Source organism: Macrobrachium rosenbergii, chromosome 11 (assembly GCF_040412425.1).
Source record: "Macrobrachium rosenbergii isolate ZJJX-2024 chromosome 11, ASM4041242v1, whole genome shotgun sequence".
Lineage (NCBI taxonomy): Eukaryota > Metazoa > Arthropoda > Malacostraca > Decapoda > Palaemonidae > Macrobrachium > Macrobrachium rosenbergii.
The window spans coordinates 25,681,621-25,702,436 of record NC_089751.1 but is presented as its reverse complement, the minus strand read 5'-3'; the positions used below and the strand labels follow the sequence as shown (position 1 = coordinate 25,702,436).

Here is a 20,816-nt window from a genome sequence, read left to right as displayed (position 1 = left end):
TCCTTTCAAGGACCACTGCCCTCCCCTCTTGCAGACACCAATACTCTTCAGTTCTCTCCCTCCAGATTCTCCAAAATCTCTAGCCCCTTGTTGGAGGTGAAGGCAATGATGAAGAAAGGTGCTATAAGTCATACAAGTCCTCTCATCAATCTTCCAACTTTGAACAAGTCTGTGCTGTACACTCAGTTTTAGATGGAACAGTTTTACATGGAAACAGCACACACTCAGCTGTATTCCATCTTAGAGGACTTCATACTTCTGACAGCTCTAAGGGGCATGTATTTCCAAATATCCAACCATCAGAATTCTCAGAAGCACTTCCAATTTATCTGCAATAACTATCTACCACTACAAAATGCTCTATTTTTAATTGATGACAGCCCTAAAGGTTTTCCCAATAGTTCTCACCTTGGTTTTGGTTTGAACCCATTCACAATGTATAAACTTGCTGCAATACCTGGTCAGTTGGTTAGTCCTGGCATCCTCTGAAATGCTTTTTTTCCAAAACATAGACCTCGTATTCTCTTTACCCATGAGGAAGGGATCATAGTACACTTGGAGAAGATGGATCTCACACCCAAATATTAAAGCACCTGGGTATGCTGCTGGACTCAGGAAGAGCGAGGTTAGGTTTTTCCATCAGACTCATGTCTGATGAGAGGTATTCACACTGCTTCCTATCCTGGCAGGAACAACAGCTTGGCTTTGGCAGGTTGTGCTCAGCTACCTGTTGCCTTGCAGAAGCTTGTTTTGCACAGGCAGATTCACCTGCTCTCAGTTCAGTAGTAGTTGAAGCATCACTGGGCAGCACCACACAACCTCTCCTCTTACCTTGCGCCACTGAGCGAGGAATAGGGAGGTTCTAACATGGTGACATAATGATGGAAACCCCTAAAGAAGAGTTTCTCTGAGCTCTTCTTCCAAAAAGCAGACATTCACAGATGCACTGAAGGGGGACCAGGCAGCACACCTGAGAGGTTCATTCATTGCAGGTGTGTAGGCACAAGACACACCTCTTCTGTATATCAATGTTCCAGAAATTCAGGAAGTATTGCTAGCCCTGCAAGTTTTCTAGTAACAGTTGATAGGTCACTTGTTAGTGTTGATTACCATCATCACAACTGAGGTGACTGCTTTCCAAATTACCATTTGTAGATGCATGAGTGGATGGATCACCATGCCACTGAGCTGTCTAACAGATACATTCCATACAGGCAGAATATTCTGACAGCCCAGCTTAGTTACTGGGGTCAGTTGCAGAGATGGAATGGTCCTTGCTTCCTCAAGTGGCAGAGAGGCAGATAGAATTTTGTGGTTCTCCTGTCCTCAACCTGTTTGCTTCTAGGCTAAACAGAAAGCTTCTGTTCTCCTAATCTAGTCCACCAGGAAGTGATGAGTCATATTTCAATACCCTAGACAACCTGGGAGATTACTCTTCTACCATTCGACCTGTTTTGTTGGGTGATTAATATATTTTGACCATCCCTGTTTTCAGGATGACTATTGCTACTCCTTGTTTACCTCAAGTTGAATGACTTCCAGAATTGCTGCCTCTCCTGGGTAAGGGTCTTTCTCCAGTCAATCTGTCTGTTCAGCAGGTTGCAGATTTCCTCATTTACCTATGCTGTGACAAGCTCTCAGTCTCTGCCATAGAGCTTTCACTCAGCTGTAGGCCAGGTTTCGGACTGAAGAGCTTGGATCTTCCCTCTTTCATGGTCTTATCAATGTTAATGAGGAGTCCTGTCCAGCACTCAATAGTTTCCTACCTCCAGCTTCTTACTACTGTACTATCATAAAATATGTAAACATTTCAAAATCATCTTACAACACAGCAAAATATCAATAAATTGTGCATAGATTATGCACAGTACAGTAGATGATGTGCAAAGTTACGTTAGGGAAAAAAAAAAAAATGTGCGAGTCTGAATTATGGGGGATACTTAAGAGTAACAGTTGTAGGCGGGTAGGTAATATTATAAGACGACTTTGAAATGATATTAGGGTGTTTTGGGATGATAGTCTGAGGTATATTTTTGTTTGAACTGTCAAGTTGGGCGATGAACATTTAAAATAGGGGTTATAAGCATGTTATAGGGTGTATATACTTAAGAGTAATAGTTGTAGGAGGGTAATGTCAGATGATTGTGGGTGTTTTGTGTTTTGGGATGATGGTTTGGGGTGTATTTTTGTTTGAAATGATATTAGATTGTCGTAGCATGATAATTTAAGGTATATTTTTGTTTGAACTAATAAATTAGGCAGTGAACTGTTAAAATGTGCAGTTATAAGCATTTTAGATTAAGGGGTACAGGGTACTTGGCGGTCATAAGCGTTTTTAGAGGGGATTTTGCATTTCAGCAGTGGGTTCTGGAACTTATCCCCGTGAAAAAGTGGGGGTCTAGTTTTTCAAAAATTAACCTACTCATGTAATTTACATGCAACAAATTATTAAAATATAAACTTTTATTTGCACTCGCATAGCCAGCAGTCTTTTTATTTACCTACAAGATAAAAAATAATGATTTAAAGCTCATGATTTGTTTGCATTTGACCTGAGTAGACTGTGTTACAAACTTGTCATTAATGATATAATAATTCAGCATGTTTATGATCTCAATAAGAAGGCGTGAGAGTTCTTTGTCCACAAAGGCATTCAGATGTATTACTGAAGAAATAGTTTTCACCTTCATCACAGCAAGCCCACAATATTAAAAACATTATTTTCAGCCAATCAAGAGTCAGCTATGCATATTGCTACATCTACCTAAAACCTACATCAGTGAGTACACAGATGGAATGAAATAGGCCCTAGTCAACATATTCAAAAATATAAATATTACTACAGCATAGGTACACAACAGGCTAGGTTGCAACACAGAATGGAAGTATTATACAGGCCTTATAAATGGTCATTAGCCACCACTAGAGTAAATAATATATAAGATTATGAAAGTTTAAATATATATATCCTGGATTTTCTTGGTACACAGGGATTTGTTTTTATTCTAGGGGTAATACTCTATACAGAAATACTCTAATGAACATGACAGATGATAACTGTGACTCATAACTCCAGAGGATAACCAGCAAACTAAAAATACGCTACATCCAATTTCAGATTAATCATAACCCCATTCTACACAGTAATGATTAAAATATGTATTTAAATTTACTAATTAAATTGTACTTATCTTGCAACTTATAATAAAGAAATGGCATACTTACAGGTAATGGCATGCTCGAGCTACAGCAACATTTAATAGTGGGATGACATATATAATAAAACGAAGCTCCTTGTGTGGTAAAAAGGAATAAGCAGTCACAAATATTATTGCTGGAGTTACCAAAACTCGCACTCGCTTATCTAAAACCACTCCCACTGGTATTAAAGGAAGACTTAGGCCAAGAGCCCGAGGTAGCGCTGAATACCAATACCATAAAAAGGGAGATGTCTGACAAGTATGTTAAGGATACAATATTTGGAAATTCAAATGTATATATCAAGGTTTTTTGAAATCATAATTTGTTTGGTACAATACAAACCATTGCCTCACTAGAACATTCTATTTTATATTCTGAATGGCAGTGACTAAAAATTCACCCAAGAAGAAATTTTTATGAAAAAATATCACCATTTCCTCTACTGTCTGGAAGCATTAAAACAGCTCAGATCAGAGGAAGGGAATAAGAACCCTGACTGGTGGCAATGCCAGGGATAGGCAAGGGGAGGCTGGTGTCTCTCCTAACATATGTTTTGTAACCCAAAAATCCCAGTAGTATATATATTACTAAAAATTACATTAAATTACTCATGATGTGTGACAAGCTTGCAACTTAGGAGTGCAGCCCCCTTTGCCAAATTGGGATGTAATCGTTCAGGAACTGAACTTGTCATGATGTACCCATCTTGCAGAAACATGGAAATGAGCGTGTGCTGTACCCACCTGCTCATCTCTCATTAATGTGTTGCCCTATGAATGATGCTGCAGAGTTTATGGTAAGTTTTGAAGTTATATCAACTGCCAGAACATAAAGTAAGTTTTATAGTTAATTAATTTATCTACATTTTTTTGCAGAATTGACAGTACAGTACTATTTCATTTTTCCACTGAACATGCCAATTCCATTTTAGACTATAATACTGATCAGCAAACCCTTCTTTAACCTTGATGTTGGGGACTAAAAACAATAATCACACTAGGCTGGCTAGCTGTCACAAGATATATTAGAACGACTAGTATTCAAAAAACATATGTAAATGCCCAGTATAATAATCTCATTTCAAATATAAAGTTGTCTGATATATTAGGGTTTATGGGTAATGTGTGGCTGTTGATATAATCTCATATTATAGCTTCAGCATATTTGTTAGTGACATATTTGTCTATAATCCACATATACTTTTAGAATATAATAAAAGACAATTACAAATACCAAAAGTTTTAACATACAATTAGTAAGATAATTTTTCATTCAACTGTAATTATTATTTCCATTTAATACGTTTAATTTAAACTAGATGCAAAAGATAAGACAGAACTGAAATAGAGAAGCAGAAAACTTCTTGTAGTCATCTGCAAACTCAAAGTCATGAAAGCAGTTGATAGTTGAAAAATCCACGGCAGTAATCCTACTTGATCTGTCTACTATGTACTTGTATAAAAATTACTAATTATTGTTCTATAAAACTTTATGAGGTAGAGAGGGGAAGCAGTATCAAGGACTTTGATGAGGTAAAAAGTTTCAGAACTACAGGAGTAAAGTGAGTGTATTGTATCACTGCGCCTGTGGATGCATGGTTGTTCTGTTTTGGCAGGGTTGTATACAAGCTGAGATGGCTGATAGCTGCCACATTGTGCTGTTTCAGACATGAAGTGTTATGGAACACTGGGCTCTCATTGTCTAATTATCGAAGGTGCATAACAATTTGGCGACGATGTCCAGACCCTACTGTCAACACCAGGATGATGTCTGCCAGTCTTTTTTGGGCCTGTTTTCAAAGAGAATTGTCAGCATCAGGGACCTGCAAGATTTCACATGACAACAAGGGAGTTACCATTAGCCTCTTGGTGGAGCTTGTAGCCTGGGAAAGAGTGAAGCAGTGACATGATACTCTTTATCTTAGTGATTACAAGATAGTGTTTACCAGTTAAGGTAGCTCTGTTTTATTGGCTGTTAAGAAGCCAATCTAGCCTAGGTTTGGTAGGCTATAACCTAATTGGCTATGACAAGGTAATTCCCCCTCAAGGTGTTTTTGGTTTTCTGGCTCTGTGATTTGCTGCTGTTCCAGAGACTATAGTTTGATAAAGCCCATTGCATTATGTTGATTTTGGCAGTTGTGATTGTTTAGAAAGCAGCTGAGTATCCTTTTGTTTGATATATACAATGTTTTGTGGATTACTTTGTGGTGGCATTTTGAAGTTTGGGTTTATGTGATGAAATTTATTTTTTTTTTTTTTTTTTTATATTTTTTTTAATGAGAGCTGGAAGGGTTCATGTTGTTTTTTCTTTTTTTTACTTGCAAATTGCTAAGTGTGCCAGGACAGAGTGACTTACTCCCCTTCAACCCGATGTGTTAGCAGCTTGAGAAGTTAGGATGCTTCCTTAGCAGAGGCCATTTGGGAATAGTTATCTACTGACGGGAACTGTGGTGAAAAGTCTGTGTTGGAGTTGTTGTTGGCCTACCTCGTGGCTGTAGAATCTGATGAAACAATAAAATGTGCAGAAACTGATTCAGTGGATTTATTTCAGAGGATAACGGATTAGAATATTATATGAGAGGACAATTACTGTAGAAGAGCTGTTGCAAATAGAGAAGGAATAAGGCAGAGAAGTGATAAGGAACATAGAGAATGCAAAGCTGCCAGATTGCAGAAAAGAAAAAAAAAACACTTGACCAGGCCACTCTTCTTTCTGTTCCTCCATAACTCCCAATCTAAAGAAGAAATCTAAGAGACCATAGTTTGGGGGGAACACTACAGATTTAGGTTAGGAATTGGGTTTAGGGTTGTTTCGGGTGGTTTTGGTAATATTAAGACTGAAATAGCTAAAGTTACAGTCCTGTAGGTTAAGGTTATTAATTAGGTTAAGGTTTTTTTTTAGATAGAAGGGCAGGCGAGCTATAGGATTAAGACTGAGTAGAATAAGTTTTCATGAACTATAGTGATAAGGTTAGGTAAGTTTCCATTATGTGGATTAAAATTTATCAATCCTATTAAGGTTTTATTACAACCATTGTAGTATTAAGGTAATAAATTAGGTGAGGAAAGTTGAGTTTTATTTAAAACCTATATGTTTGTTCCCATCATACTGCCAAACTGTGTACAATAAAAAGCCCCTACATAATTTTGGTGCCCAATGTGGGGCCTTTGATAGTAAAGTAAGAGTGGGGTACATAACTGGAGATGGCGGAGGGAGCAGGTTTGGAAGGCGTTGGGTCCAGTGGAGGGAGCAAGGCTGGACGCAGAGGTTGGTTAGGCTGATGTGCATGATGGTCAGCATGCAGGATAAGTTAGGGGAAGAACAGGTAAGGGAAACTAAATTGCTTGCAAGAATGGAGATGATGGATGAGAAAGCCCAGGTAGGAGAAAGTAAATTGGTTACAAGAATGGAGGCGATGGAGAAGAAGATGGCTGAAATGGCTAAGAGTGGGCCCGACTTTGGGAATGGAAGTAAGAACGATGAGGTAAAAGGTGCAGAGGAGAAAATCCCTCAGAAAGGAAGGGAAGTACATGCCATGGATGAAGGCTGTATGAGTGAGGTGAGTGAAGTGGTGAAGAGGAGAAAAGTAAGAAAGGGAAAGAAGAAGATAACATGAAAGGAGAGAGGTGTGAGGAAAGAGGAGTCAAGTTCCCAGATTTGGAGGGGTAGCTCCGAATCGTTAGTTGAGAATAGTTGGAAGAGTGGAAGTTGTAAGTAGTAGTAGTGGTAAAGGTTTCAGTGAGGCAGAGGTGAAAGGGGCCAAACCAGTGTTCCGGAGGAAGGTTCCCGACTGAGAAATTTTGCATCGGGAAGAGAATAGACATACAGTATGTGAGTTTTTTGGCATGTATGAGAAGTATTGTAGGCAGAAGTATGGGGAGAATGAAAGTGTGTGGATGAAGCAACTGGAGTGTTCTTGGATGGGCAGTTAAAGATGTGTTATAGAAGCATATGTGAGGGTGAGCTAGGGTATGAGTCCGTGAAGGCTAGAGTAATAAGGCAGATGAAGAAAATGAAAGGAAGTGTTGTATACATGAAGGATGATAGGTTCGAGGAGGCGAAGATGAAAGCCGGAGAGGAAGCAGGCTTGTATGTCCATAGGTTAGAAGCTTTAGCCAGAAGGAAGTATGGAGAGGAAGGAATTGACGAAAACAAGCACCTCATGTGGAAGTTCTTGGCCACCATTCCAGAGAAGATTAAGGTAACTTTGAATGAGAAGAAAAAAGATCGGAAACGGTGGTCGGGGAAGAGCTTAAATTGGGAGGATGTTTTAGAGATCCAAGGATGCTTTGGTGAGTGAGGAGATAGAAGTGATGTGGGCTTTGTTGGAGAAGTGTAGGAGAGACCAGATGGAAAGAGGAAGAAAGAATGTGCAAGTGAATGTGGGGAATAATGGGAAAAGAAACTGGAGCACAAGCCAAGAGAGGATTAGGAGTGGAAGTGTAAGTAGAGCGAATGGGAGTATAAGGGGAAGTCAGATGGGAATGAGTAGTAGTGATAAGGAGTGTTACAGGTATAGGAGGGCTGGGCATGTGAAAGCGGATTGCAGATGGGCCAATGGCAAATGTTGTGGCTGTGGAAAGAGAGGGCATATGTTGTTGGATTGCCCACAAGCGCAGAAGATGAAGTACTTCGGCCGTGGAAAGGTGAGACATCAAGTGAGAGACTGCCAGAGTGGAAGGAGAGTTGGAGTAAGTGGAAACCGTTGTGGAAACTGTGGAATGAGTGGGCATTTTGCCAGGACATGTAAGAACCCTCTGAGTAAGTGTGAAGGATGTGGAATGGACGCTCACATGAAGGAAGTCTGCCATTCCAAACTCCAACCCCAGGGAAACTAAGTGTGAAGGGGGTTTGCCTTGATGAGCCCTCTGGTATGGAGGGATAGATTTCTTGAGGAAGAACGGATTGGTAGTGGGTGTTGGGAAAGGAGTTCTGTTGAAAGATGAGGCTGTAATAGGGAAAGTTCAAAGTTAGGCAGTTAATATGGCCAGGTTTGTGAGAATGAATGATAGGAGTGTGATTGAGGAGGAGGATATAGTGAAGAATGAATTGATAATAACAGAGGATGTTGAGGAGATGCAATGGAAGTGTTTGGTAGGGAGTGAATTGAAGACATGTATTAGCGAGGGAGTATCTGGAAGAAGATGGCCTTTGTTGTTGAGTAAATGCCGGGAGATTTGTGTTGTGTGAAGGAATGGTGTATTTTTCAAGAGAGAAGATGGGAGAGTTGATGTATGCTCCAGTGTTCTCAATGATGAATGCAGCTGTGGGGATGTGTATGTTAGTCCATGAGAAATCTAGACATAATCACAAAATGAGAAAAAAGTTAGTGCTAAAGTTCTTATAGCTAGACTGAACAAATGTTGACCAGAATTAGGTCCAGTCCCAAAACAACTATGCATAGTCACTAAACTGACTGAGTTAACCTTTCAAGTTAATGAAAAATAAAATACCCCAAGGAAAACTATTCCTGTCTTCCTATGATTTATCCAAAGTACATTGAGGTATACTTTAAGGGTAAACCACACACTATCTCTATATCCCCAAAATAATAGGTACTGTATTTATTATTATTATTATTATTATTATTATTATTATTATTATTATTATTTAGAAGGTGAAACCTATTCATGGGACAAGTCGTCAAGGGTCACTGACTTAAATTCAAGCTTCCAAAGACTATGATGTTCATTGGAAAGACATAATAGAAGATATTAGGGAATACATGAAGAGAAACTTGCTAGGTTTGTCACAACAACTGGGGGACGACAATCAGGATGGAGTTAGAAATTATAAAAAGCTGAGAAGGAAAAGATTAAGTAAAGAAGGCACTTCCCTAATAATCCACTATGCAACCTGTGCTTCTCACCAGCCTGTCCTACACACTTTTTGAAAACACAAGAAAGTGAATATAAAAAAAAAGAGGAAAAATGCCTGATTGTACCCTTAAGCAAGGGAACTCAAACCCAAAACCATGGAATGCCATGGTACAATGGCTATGGCACAGTCCAAGATTAAGGAACAAAGTTTGTATTCAGAGTAACCTTCACTTAGAAAGGTTGTCTACCAAGGTTACTATAATGTTAACACAAATACTTCCATACCATAAGGTAGGCAAATCAGGTAATAATATTCTAATGTAGTGAGAGCAATTCCCCTTTACTAAAAATCTAATAAGGGGTCTAATAGCAACTATAGCATCACTATTCTTGGCAGCATACCTTAAGTGCAATAGAAGGTGTGTAACTGTATGGAAACATTTATTCCTGAAAGTAATAAAAACCTTAAAATATTAAGAACAAATTTGAAAAGCTGATTGTATGACATAAATCAATCGTAAAAGCATTAAAAGGATACACCCCAATTTTGACTTTGGTTCTTGTATGTATTAAACCAAAACACTTCACCTTCTGGCCACAAAAGCCTTCCCCAAAACAAGGAGTCGACTGCTATTGTAGTTGCTAGACATATAAAACCAGCAGGTATAGCATATTTCAAGAACCTGAAATAAAAAGCATTTGATGAAAAGGTAACTCTCAATAAGTAGAAACATAAAAATTTACGAACAATTCCCAATATGCTTTGTTAAGAGACAAAGACAGCAATGAATTACACCTCAAAATGAGCATAGTGGTGGCTAAAAGGTGGATGAGACATGACCCCTCAGAGAAGGCCACTTTTATACCTTGTAACAATCACAATTTGTTTCTCTATGGCCTACAAATGTGTAAAAAAAAAAATTATTTCTTGATAAAAATAAAAACCTTTACTAATATTAGTTGAATGGATGGGACATAACATATGCTGCTAAGCTGTACTAATGATTAATAAAGGATATTCTTTAAATATGCTGCTGGATCCAGAAGGATCTGGCAATCTCTTACTAAAGGAATATTTTTTAATGTTCCTTTTCATTACAAAAAACATTATATCTCACCCATTTTTCCCTTTCCTGGTTCCATTAAAGAACATGTGTGCTACCATGCACAAACACTAAAATTTAACTTTTCCAATTACTCTAACAACCATTCGTGGAAGAAATATTCAAGAAGTTTGCCGCTCATCTCTAAATCAGGTAGATAATTTTTAAAGGCCTCCAACCCATTCTTAAACAACACTTCCTCCCAAAATGGCAAAAACATAAATGCAACAACTTTGTTACTTCAGTGATATCCCATAATTCACTGGATGGACTCAAGAACACAATAAAAATTCTACTGGTTGATTCTTATTACTGTCTATTCCTCACAGTATCCTGGCTAGGAGCCAACTTCGGCAATATTGCGCTACCAAGGGCAGCCAACTACAAAACTGATGGAGAGTTTCAAAGGTTCTGAAACTGCTTGGAAAGGTCCTTTGAATTAGTGTCTTTTTGCAGAATGGTTTTATCTGAAATGCCTTATGTTTAACAACATGACCATACAGTACTGTATCCTGTGATACATCAATGTTGAGTTTTTGAGGTGTTATCAAGCCACTGCACAACTAGGGAACAGTCAAACAATCAGATATCTGAAGGGTCAAATGTCCTAAACAGCAAAGACTTAGAAAACACAAGGTGTAAGGGAAGGATATACACATGTCCTAGAGTCAACTAATTTATTTTCAATATTAAGCCCACTGTTGATAAGCTGTATGGGCAAACATATAGTGAGAGGGGGTGGTTGGCCAACTGTACATTGAGACCCCATGTCAGCTGTTGCGGTGTCACATAAGTATATACAAAGTGCCACGATGCTTGGTGCTTACAGCACCTCCACTGACAGAAAATGAAGTAATCAAGATGAGTATGATATCTTGAAAACTGAAATACCTTCACTATTAGCATATTATGTTTTGCAAAAATGGGTGAAATGGTAGAAAAAATTACTTTGCATAATTTTTCTGAAAAATTGCCCATCATAATGTTCACTGAAAAAAAAAAAAAAAAAAAAAAAACTGGATCTGTGTACCCTCCTTCAGACCCAGATCTAAGTCTAAATTCAGGATCAATCACCTGACTGACTTCAATCTTCACTTTGACAGTGGTCTGTATTAATAAATTTGAGACGGCTCACTATTATTGGCAGCCTCTAACCTCCTTCAGCCTTCAGTACCATGAAGCTCCTTCAATGACACTTTCTAATTCTTCAAATATTTATTTTCCAGCATGCCTATTGCTTCTGAATCCACTGTTGTTAAGCTTTTTGTCCCTAACTGGAATCGCTGAAGAATTATTCTAGCTGGTTATAATTGGGAAATATCTGATAAAATGGTATACAGACACTCCCCTACTTAAAAACTTTCAGAGATACGAACAATCATGATCGTATATTAAAATCTGCCACCCATAAGTTCAAATTTTGTATTGTGTGCCTCAGCTTAGCTACAATTTCTGCCACTAACCACAGCGAACAGCACTGTAGCCAACACCAGTACGCAGTCCCAGACTCCCAAGCCTGCGCAAGTGGTAAGACATCATCTCTTGTGCTTCAATTTATTCCAATAGTTTTATCATGAAATATCTAGCCCATCCTTTATCTATCATGGCTAATGGCAAGCATAAGGCCAGTGAAGATTGTGACAGTAGTAAAAAGCAGCAAGCTATCTCAATGGAAACAAAAGTGGCAATTATAAAAAAATTAGAAAGTGGTGAAAAAATGGTTGAGGTAGCACGCACTTATAATATGAATTGCTCGAGTACTGGAACAATTTTTAAGAGCAAAGACAGAATTATGGAACACATGAAAAGTGCTATGCCAATGCAGTCAACAATTAAAAGTAAGAGAACAGGGAGGGTGGTAGAAGAAATGGAAAAACTTTTGGGTATCTGGATGGAACACCAGAGACAAAGGTCTGTACTGCTTAGCCTCATGCTGATTCAGGAAAAGGCTAAAAGCTTTTTTGACGAACTGAAGGCTAAGGCTGGCAAAAGCTCTGCAGATGAAACATTTGCTCCCAGTCATGGATGATTTCATCATTTAAAAAACACACTAACTTGCATCATGTGTCCATTAGCGGTGAGTCAGTGAGCACCAACAAAGCAGCAGCTGAAAAATTTCCCCAAGATACTCAAGGAAATAACTGACAGGGAAGGTTACACCTCACAGCAAGGTTTTAATATGGACAAGACAGGCAACTAAGCTAAGTTTTTTCTAATGATAAATAAGTCGTCCAGAACTAGTGTATACAGCCACATCCAAGGGCATCATGCCCATAGTGCACAAGGGGGGGCCGGGCCTCCCAAAATTTTGGTGTAAGGCACATCTTTTCACTGTCACTTTCACATTTAGGTTAAAGAACAGTAACCCTTCCAATTTGGCCCGTGTTCATGTTTGCTATTCAGGAATTCAAACACGAGTGAGGGAGATCTGTGATTCAGCATATTTTGTGCACTGTTATGCACATCGACTGAATCTTGTCATTGTTGACACGTTAAAAAAACATAACAATTCGAAACTTTTTTGCCATGGTGTAAAGTCTATGCTTTTATTGAGACTCTACAAAACAACATGCAGTCTTCAAAGTGACATCATTTCAGAAGCTGAGAGGAAGGAAGAAACAAACTACAGTATGCAAACTACAGTATGTTGGAAAGATCAGCAAAACTTTGCATTCACTGTCCACAACATGGTGGTCAACTCGGTTTGACAATTGCAGAGCTCTAGCAGATAATATTACTGGAGTTGTGAAAACCTTGAATACAATCACGTAGGATTCAAGTTATGACTGTCAGACAGGAGGTGAAGCAGCATCTCTCCTAAGAGCAAATGGTTTTGAATTTTGCTTGACTTTGACAGTATTGACTGATCTTTTGAAGTTGTCTCACACTGTATCAAAGAATCTGTAAAGTAAAACTCTTAACACTGCTGTAGCATCCATTCAAGTACAAGCACTGATTTCAGAGATCAGCAAGGAGATCTGATGAACAGTTCGAAGAGTACTGGAATCTGGCTATCAAAATGGCCAATTCAATTGCTGTTGAATTCATTGACAACATCCCAGGAAAACATCAAGGATTTTGGATGAGATGCACAGAATGAAACAATACTGGATAGCAAATAAAAATTCAAGATAAATTTCTTTTTTGAAGCGGCCAATCTATTTTTATCTTCTTGAGAAGCAGGTTCCATTCTGATTTAATGGCTCTTCTCACCTCAATTTAATGCCTGCCAAATCCATCTGTCACAAAAACTGACAAGATTGAGATGCTGAGGTCATTTCTGGATCGGGTCCCGTGTCAGCCGATGAAATAGTCCATTCAGCACTTATTTCTCATTTTTACCAAAGGATCTGGATGAAATTATTTTGGAATACAGGTTATTTTGCAATGCATTCTCATCATCAGATGAATTAAGGTCATCTCAAGGCATCCATGAAATCTACCTGTACATGGTAGAAAATAAAATGTTGGAGCTTCATCCAAATGTTGCCATTTCAGTTGGTGCTAACCTTACCAGTGTCATCGTGCTCATGTGAGAGGTCATTCTCTTCCCTCAAGTTTGTTACGAGCTCTTTGAGGAGCACAATGAGTCACTCTCATCTTAAGTTACCTTATGGTCTTAGCAGTTCAAGCTGAAAAACTAGTCACAAGATCTTCAGAAGGTATTGGACAGATTCTTGAACAATGTTTCTAGACGTTAGGAGATGATGGTATTTCTTTGCATACTTATGAATTATTGATTTATATGATTTCTCATTTGAAATTCAGCAATAATATTTACAGTTTATTATGTGTGTATCAGCAGCAGGTTCGGTATGCAACTGTAATTTGTGTATGTGCACAGAAAACTTCAACATTATTGTAATTATGTTCATGTCATAATTGGGAAACTAGAACTACTCTGTAATTATACTTTGTATGTCATGTCTCTATATGGTATGAAAATACATGTAATTACTTCATAATCTCTAGTATCTTCCCAGTCAACAGGCCCAGGAACCCCCCCAAACTTTGCCATAGCATGACACCCCTGGCCACATCTTGAATGTGTGGGATGTTATAACAATAAATAATGTCAGGGAAATACCCTATTTCCATTTGGGTCAGTAGAAAAGGACCATAGACTTATAAATCTCCCTGCCTGTCTAAACAAGTCGCCAACCACAACTTCAAGAACACACAGGTACTGTACTAACGAGGCGCTAAGAGAAATCGCATCTGGCCGTGCCTTCGAAATCCACGAGGGTCCTTCGAAGGAAATGACTGTAACATATGGTTAGTACTGGGCATGAGAAAACATCCTCACCCCCTGTGCCTTCATGAGAAAACACCCCTCACCACCCTTTGCCTTTGAAGGAGAACCCAAGGAAATAAGCCACTCCCACAGGTCAGGCCTAGTTGATTTGGCCAATCAAATGCCATCAATGCCAGAGTCCTATGGACATCCTACAAGGAGCAAAATACCCAATGATCAACAGGAATTCCTTAAAACACACCTCCAAAAGTTGGAATGAAACAAATGGAGGAGGTGCCTCAGGAAAAACAGTACCTGCCAAGAATATGACGTCATGGTTGACACAAGTGAAAATGGGAGATATAAGTGCAGATAGACAGGAAAAGAGGAGAGAGTTGAAGCAGAGTCAAGGAAGTTGAGAGAGAGTTCCAAAAGTGAGGGGAAGCAGAAAGAGAACAGAAGACAGCGCAATAAGTGTGTAGTGCGTAACTGACTCTCAGAACATTAGTCCTCTTAATCAAATTCGTTAAGTCTCTCGAAACCATTATTTCAAAGTCTCAAACCAGTTAAGAAACTATAGGTGGAACTGTAAGACAAGAAGTGCAAAAATAAACAAGAAACTGGAACAATTAATCATTTTCCTCCATAACCTTAATTATTTGGAATTCGGTAACTGTTTCAAAGAATCACTTGTTCCTACTTACAATAATTACCACGCCCTACCCTGGACACGTTACCTTAGTTGTCGTGCCCTAACAAAGAGAGGGAAGTAATGGGGCAAAAAAAAAAAAAAAAAATATATATATATATATATATATATATATATATATATATATATATATATATATATATATATATACGGAACAGTAATTGAACTTTGCAATTGAGTTGCATAAATTCACAGACGCGAACTTTTCATTGGAACCTAACTAATTTGTCATACATGAGTTTTTCACAGACACGCGAACATTTGCAAATACTGAGAAACCCTGCAAAGTTCTTGTTTAATTTTTTATGTAATTTATAAGTTTTCATGCTTTTATGTGTAAATTAAATAACATTAAATAATAAAAGTAATAATTTCTCTCTCTCTCTCTCTCTCTCTCTCTTTTACTGAGATGAGAGAATTTTTATGGTACATGTATATGTTTATTTGTTTTGTATGATGAATAAATTTTTTACCTAATAATAAGTACTAATTTTCAAATATTAATAAGATTAAATAATAATAACAATAATGTAAATGTAATTACAAAATTCGTATGTGATAGATACTTTAAACAAACAAATATCTTTCCCTTATCTTTTGTAACAAGCTTGAAGGCACAGCTGTCAGACATGTTGATTTAACATGATACGGGGGAGTGTTGCTGATTAGCAGGTCAAAGGTTTCTTACTGAATTCTCTCTCTCTCTCTCTCTCTCTCTCTCTCTCTCTCTCTCTCTCTCTCTCTCTCTCTCTCTCTCTCTCTCTCTCTCTCTCTCTCTATGTTTGTAATAATTCATAAAAAATTTCACTCTCTTAAGTAAGGACAACTGCTATCTCTCTCCCTCTTTCTCTCTATCTTGTTCGTAGTTAGTGCAACCTACATATTAATGTTTCTCTGTATGTCTTTAACTGTACAGTAGGTAATTTTAAACGGATCGAATTTTACCTGTACTATCTACAATTTTTACCTGTACTGTCTACAAACTCTACATGTGCCATTCTAAAACATAGAGACAGAGCATTTCAGAACAAAGAAAAAGAGACAGAATACAGAAGTTTTTAAAAACGAGGTTTTGAAGACTTCTAAAAATATACTAGTGGAATGGGGAGAGAGAAAAATAGTATACTAATCTTCACATTCTCCTATATTTTTACGTTAACCATTTATTTCTTTTTTTAAGGGTAATGTATTAAGCTAACTTCCAAATGAAATTACAATAACTTTAATTTCATTTAAAAGTTAGTTTAATACTTTGGGAGTATGATTAGTGTCATATTTAGTGTTTAAATTCTAGAAATAAGCATTTATTAGCATTTCAGAGACTGTGTCAAACTTACACGGAAATTCATCTTGTGCGAGGGCATCTGGAACCAAACCTCGCTTAAGTTTGGGGTATGACTATATGCATACATACATACATATATATATACATATACACAAGCAGTCCGGGTTATTGGTGATCCTGTTTTTCGGCGCTTGTCTAGCGATGAAAATCTGTGATTTTCAGTGCCGATATGTGTCGATTTCCACTTATCAGCAACAATAATCATGTATTAGCGCTAATACATACCTAACAGAGGCGTCGATAACCAAAAACCGCTGATTTTCACTTATTGTCACGCTGTTGGGATGGAACCCGCACTGATAACCAGGGACACTGCCATATATATTATATATATATACACTCATGTTGAGGGAGACGCTGCACTTTCCCTCTCAATCTTTTGCACATACCCTAATAACATTTTTAGTTAACTTTTTTCTGTGACTCACTTCTCCCATAATCTGAAATATTTATTTCCAAATACTTAATAGAACCCACTGCTTCCAGCCTCTATACCCAAAATAACTTAGACTTCTCCATCTTACCACTTCCCTCCCATTTCCCCTCATACCTCACAGTCAATTTTTTCACTAATCTCTGCAATTTCTCTTCACTAACTCTAATCAGTGCTGTATCCTCTGCATACACCAGTCATTCAACATTCCATTCACAATCCATCTTCCTGTCAAACAACACTGCACACCCATCTACTGTCCTTACCTGACATCTCACATAACTCTGTTCATAGATATTAAACACCCATGGAAAAATAACACCCTTATCTCTACCCTACTTTTACACCAAACCATTCATTCTCCCCAAAACAAACTCTTAATGCATGCTTCCCTTTCCTCATAAAATCTTTATTTCATCACTCATAAATTTATCCTCTATACCATTCATCCTCACAACCCTACACATTACATGTCTATCATTTCTATCACAAGTTTCTCGAGGTCCATGTATACTGCACAAAACTTTTCCCTTTACTTTGAACTCCTCACATAGCTGTTTAACAACAAATACTGTATCCACTTACCATCTTCCCAGTCTAATGATGCACTGTATGTCCATTACCAAACTTTTATGTCATCTGTGCTACCTTCCCAGCCCAAATCCTACCATACACCATCCCTGGTATATTATGCAGAGTCTTGCCTCTTATCACCTTTACTCTTATGTAGAGCAAAATTTATTCCCCTCACCAATTACTCTGGAACCTTTCCATCATCCAAATATCCCTTACACCCTGATCAGCCACTCAATCATGCTTTCACCACCATACTGCAGCATTAATGGGAATCTCAACAAATGTTGCCATTCCATTCCTCAGGACACTTTACCTGCCCTTGTCACATCCTTCCTCAAAATTAACTTTCATAAGATCCTCAAACTTACCTTGACATCTCTCACTCAAGCATCTTAGTTCTGCCTCTCTTGTACTATCATCCACATTCAACAGGCCCTCAGAATATACACTCTATTGACCCTGAACTGCATTATCTTCTGATACCATCTCCCCTTTTGCATCTCTGCTTTTATACTTTCTTACAGAATTACTCAACATTCTCTAAACTTCTCATTCTTCTCATTGTTTCCCTTTCCGACCACCCAGTTTTTATTCCCCTTACCAGCCTTCCTAAACCTATGAACACTTCAAGTTTGAGTCCAAAAAAACCATCATGAAATTTCACTTACTATTGGTTTCATATACTGTACTCCATAACTTGTGTATCTTCAATCCTGGCCTATTTTTTATCACTTTCCCCCTTTTGTGATGTCCTTACTTTCTCCTTATCAAAATCACTTGTCTCAATTAAACCCCTTTGCATCTACATTTCCTGCCTTCTTCTCTAGCTTGAAATAATCTTTATCTTAACCTTTACTTCAACCAAACCACAATCATATATGACTCACTGACTCCAGCCACTCCAATTTTCACAATTACATCCACTACATTCATAACTTCCTTTCCCTTCTACTCTGAACTAACACATAATCTAAAAAAAAAACTCTTATTCTCAACCTTTTTCTTTCCCAGGTGTACTTATTAAAACTTTTCTTTGGAATGTACGAATGGGAAGTTGAACCAACCCAGCTCTACAGAAGTGAGGTGTGGATGTTAAATGCAAATGAAAAAGAGGTGAGTTTTAGAAATAAATTATTTTGTAGTATGTGTGGGATAGGAAGAGCTGAAACAGTGATGAATGTTGAAACAGTGATGAATGTTGAGATATGTGTTAGTGTTAAAATAGCTAGTATAGCACAAGTGAAAAGATGGAAAAGAGCATTTAAAGGTGATTCAATAAGGTGAAAAGATTGGAGAAGGATGTGTACTGAAAAGAATATTTAATTTGGAAGCATTGGGAGGAAGAACAGGAAAACCTAAAAAGATGGAATGGATTGAGAGCAATCCTACTGAAAAGGAGGGGCCTCAACTTCCAGAAAGTTGGGGTCTAATGCACTGCTGGTGAACCTTCAGTATAGGTTTATAAAACAACCAGTGTCTTTGGAAGTTTTCTGCACAAGGAGGTCATCCACAGTCAGCAGTTTAAGCATGAGTGTAGCAGACTGTTACGGTGCTTTATTCCCAGAGCCAGCTGGCACAGCTAAATAATGTTAAACCATGCAGCATTGATCCTTAAACTAGAGCCAAAGGCTCCTTTCTTTCATCTCTCTTTGTTGATATACCTTGTCAATTTGAGGACTGGTGATCATGCTACACTGCACGACTACAAAAGACCTAAAAGGATTAGAATATCAAATCCAACTCCTGGCAATCACAATTCCACAGATGCTAATAATGCCCAAAAACAAAGCCCATGAAAAGAAGTGCAATTTAGCAAGAAACTTCTTGTCCCAACATATGATTTCTACCTAATTTTTTTTTTTTTTTCAAAAAATAACTGGTACTTTATGCCAAAACTCACCTTCTACAGAGACTTAAAAACCAGCCATAAATTATTTCTAACAAAATTTATTTGCATTTTCTTTTTACGTATTATAAAGCACACAGTTATCACATTAATAGCGTACTACAATAAGAAGTGGCAACAAATAAATAATCATATGTCAATAACACTGAGTAAGAAATAATAACAAGCAAACTCCTTTACTCTCATATTCATAGTTTTGTAAGAACTATAAACATAATGGAAACATGTCGAAATAAAGGAATGCAGTCCATCACACTTACGGAACTGTTGACAGTTTTCTTGTAGAGAGATCAGCAAGTAACATGGGACCCAAGAGGAGACATAGCTCAGATCTGAATATAAGTACTGCTATTCCACATGCCCATATCATAGACCCATGTCGTTGTTCTAACCAGTAAGAGAATGCAAGCAGAGCTGTAGAAAAAAAAACCATAATCCTGATTTTTGCTCCTGTTCAAATATGTAAACATTAATGTTACAATGACTCTGTTAGCAATTTTCACTTGTAAAATCATCACAATGCATACAACACAATGCAATCTTTGATTTTCTGGATTCAAACTACTTACTGTAAAAAAATTGGGGCAACTTACCGACAGACAAGGCAAAAGTATTTGGCAATGGACGACTTAGGTAATACATAAAATGGAACTGTGAGACTGTAATAAGAGTGAACCATAAGGTAACATGTGGTCCAAAAGCATCCTGTATTTGCTTGCGGAATCGACGCCAAGCAAGTATAACCAGCAATCCTAGCACTCCTCGCACTGAAAGAAAACATTAGTTACAAGCAGCCCATACAGAACAAAAAAAGGGAAGGGCTGAAAAAAAAAATAGAACAATGTCTATTCTGATGAGAAAATTGTACCTGTAAAGCATACCATAAAAAGGAATATACTATTATGCATAATAGATCCCTACCATGGCATAGACATTAAATATTCAAGTTATACTCAGGAAAAGAGGTGCAATGAAGAGGGTGACAGTGACAAAAATGAGAGACTGGAAACTAAGAAATGTAAAAGGCAGGAAGAAAAAACTTCAAAAAACAAAGAACCAACAAGAGTAAGACTGAAACCTCATAAAAACAAAGGATACAAAAGACAGCAATGAAGGCTGGTGTAACACAAGGGGGAGGGTTTCAGACATGATAGAAAAGGGATTTTGACAAAGGAAAAATCTATTTCTGAGGAAGGTCCCGTGTCACCCGGTGAAATTCCATTACAGCACGAATTTCTAGGTATAATATTGCTAGATATACCAGAGAAAAAGAGCTTTCAGGAAAGCTGGGGTTACTACCCCAGTCGAGCGCCTTCTAGGAAGACGTCGGTATAAGGAGGGGTGAGTGAAATACCACTACCACGGAAACCTACTCGAAAGATCTCTCCCTATCAAAACCCCGGAACAGAGCGGTGAGCGTTACAGCCCCACACCCAACACCCGCCAGGACGGCGACACCAGCGCCACCTACCTCATTCCATGCTAGCACT

The 20,816-nt window shown here is 38.0% G+C and overlaps 1 protein-coding gene across 5 annotated transcripts in view; it reads right to left on the bottom strand.

The window, feature by feature from the left end:
* Alg12 (Alg12 alpha-1,6-mannosyltransferase) overlaps positions 1–20,816 on the bottom strand; it is a 101,688-nt gene that overhangs the window by 35,047 nt on the left and 45,825 nt on the right. For 3 of the 5 annotated variants that reach the window (XM_067111377.1, XM_067111379.1, XM_067111378.1), the window contains exons 4-7: positions 19,920–20,093; positions 19,587–19,740; positions 9,559–9,703; positions 3,226–3,452 (exon numbers count right to left, since the gene is read on the bottom strand). In XM_067111377.1, the coding sequence (XP_066967478.1) occupies positions 3,226–3,452; positions 9,559–9,703; positions 19,587–19,740; positions 19,920–20,093 (700 nt within the window). The remainder of the gene's footprint in view (positions 1–3,225; positions 3,453–9,558; positions 9,704–19,586; positions 19,741–19,919; positions 20,094–20,816) is intronic. The other 2 variants (XM_067111380.1, XM_067111381.1) reach the window with 1 other exon arrangement.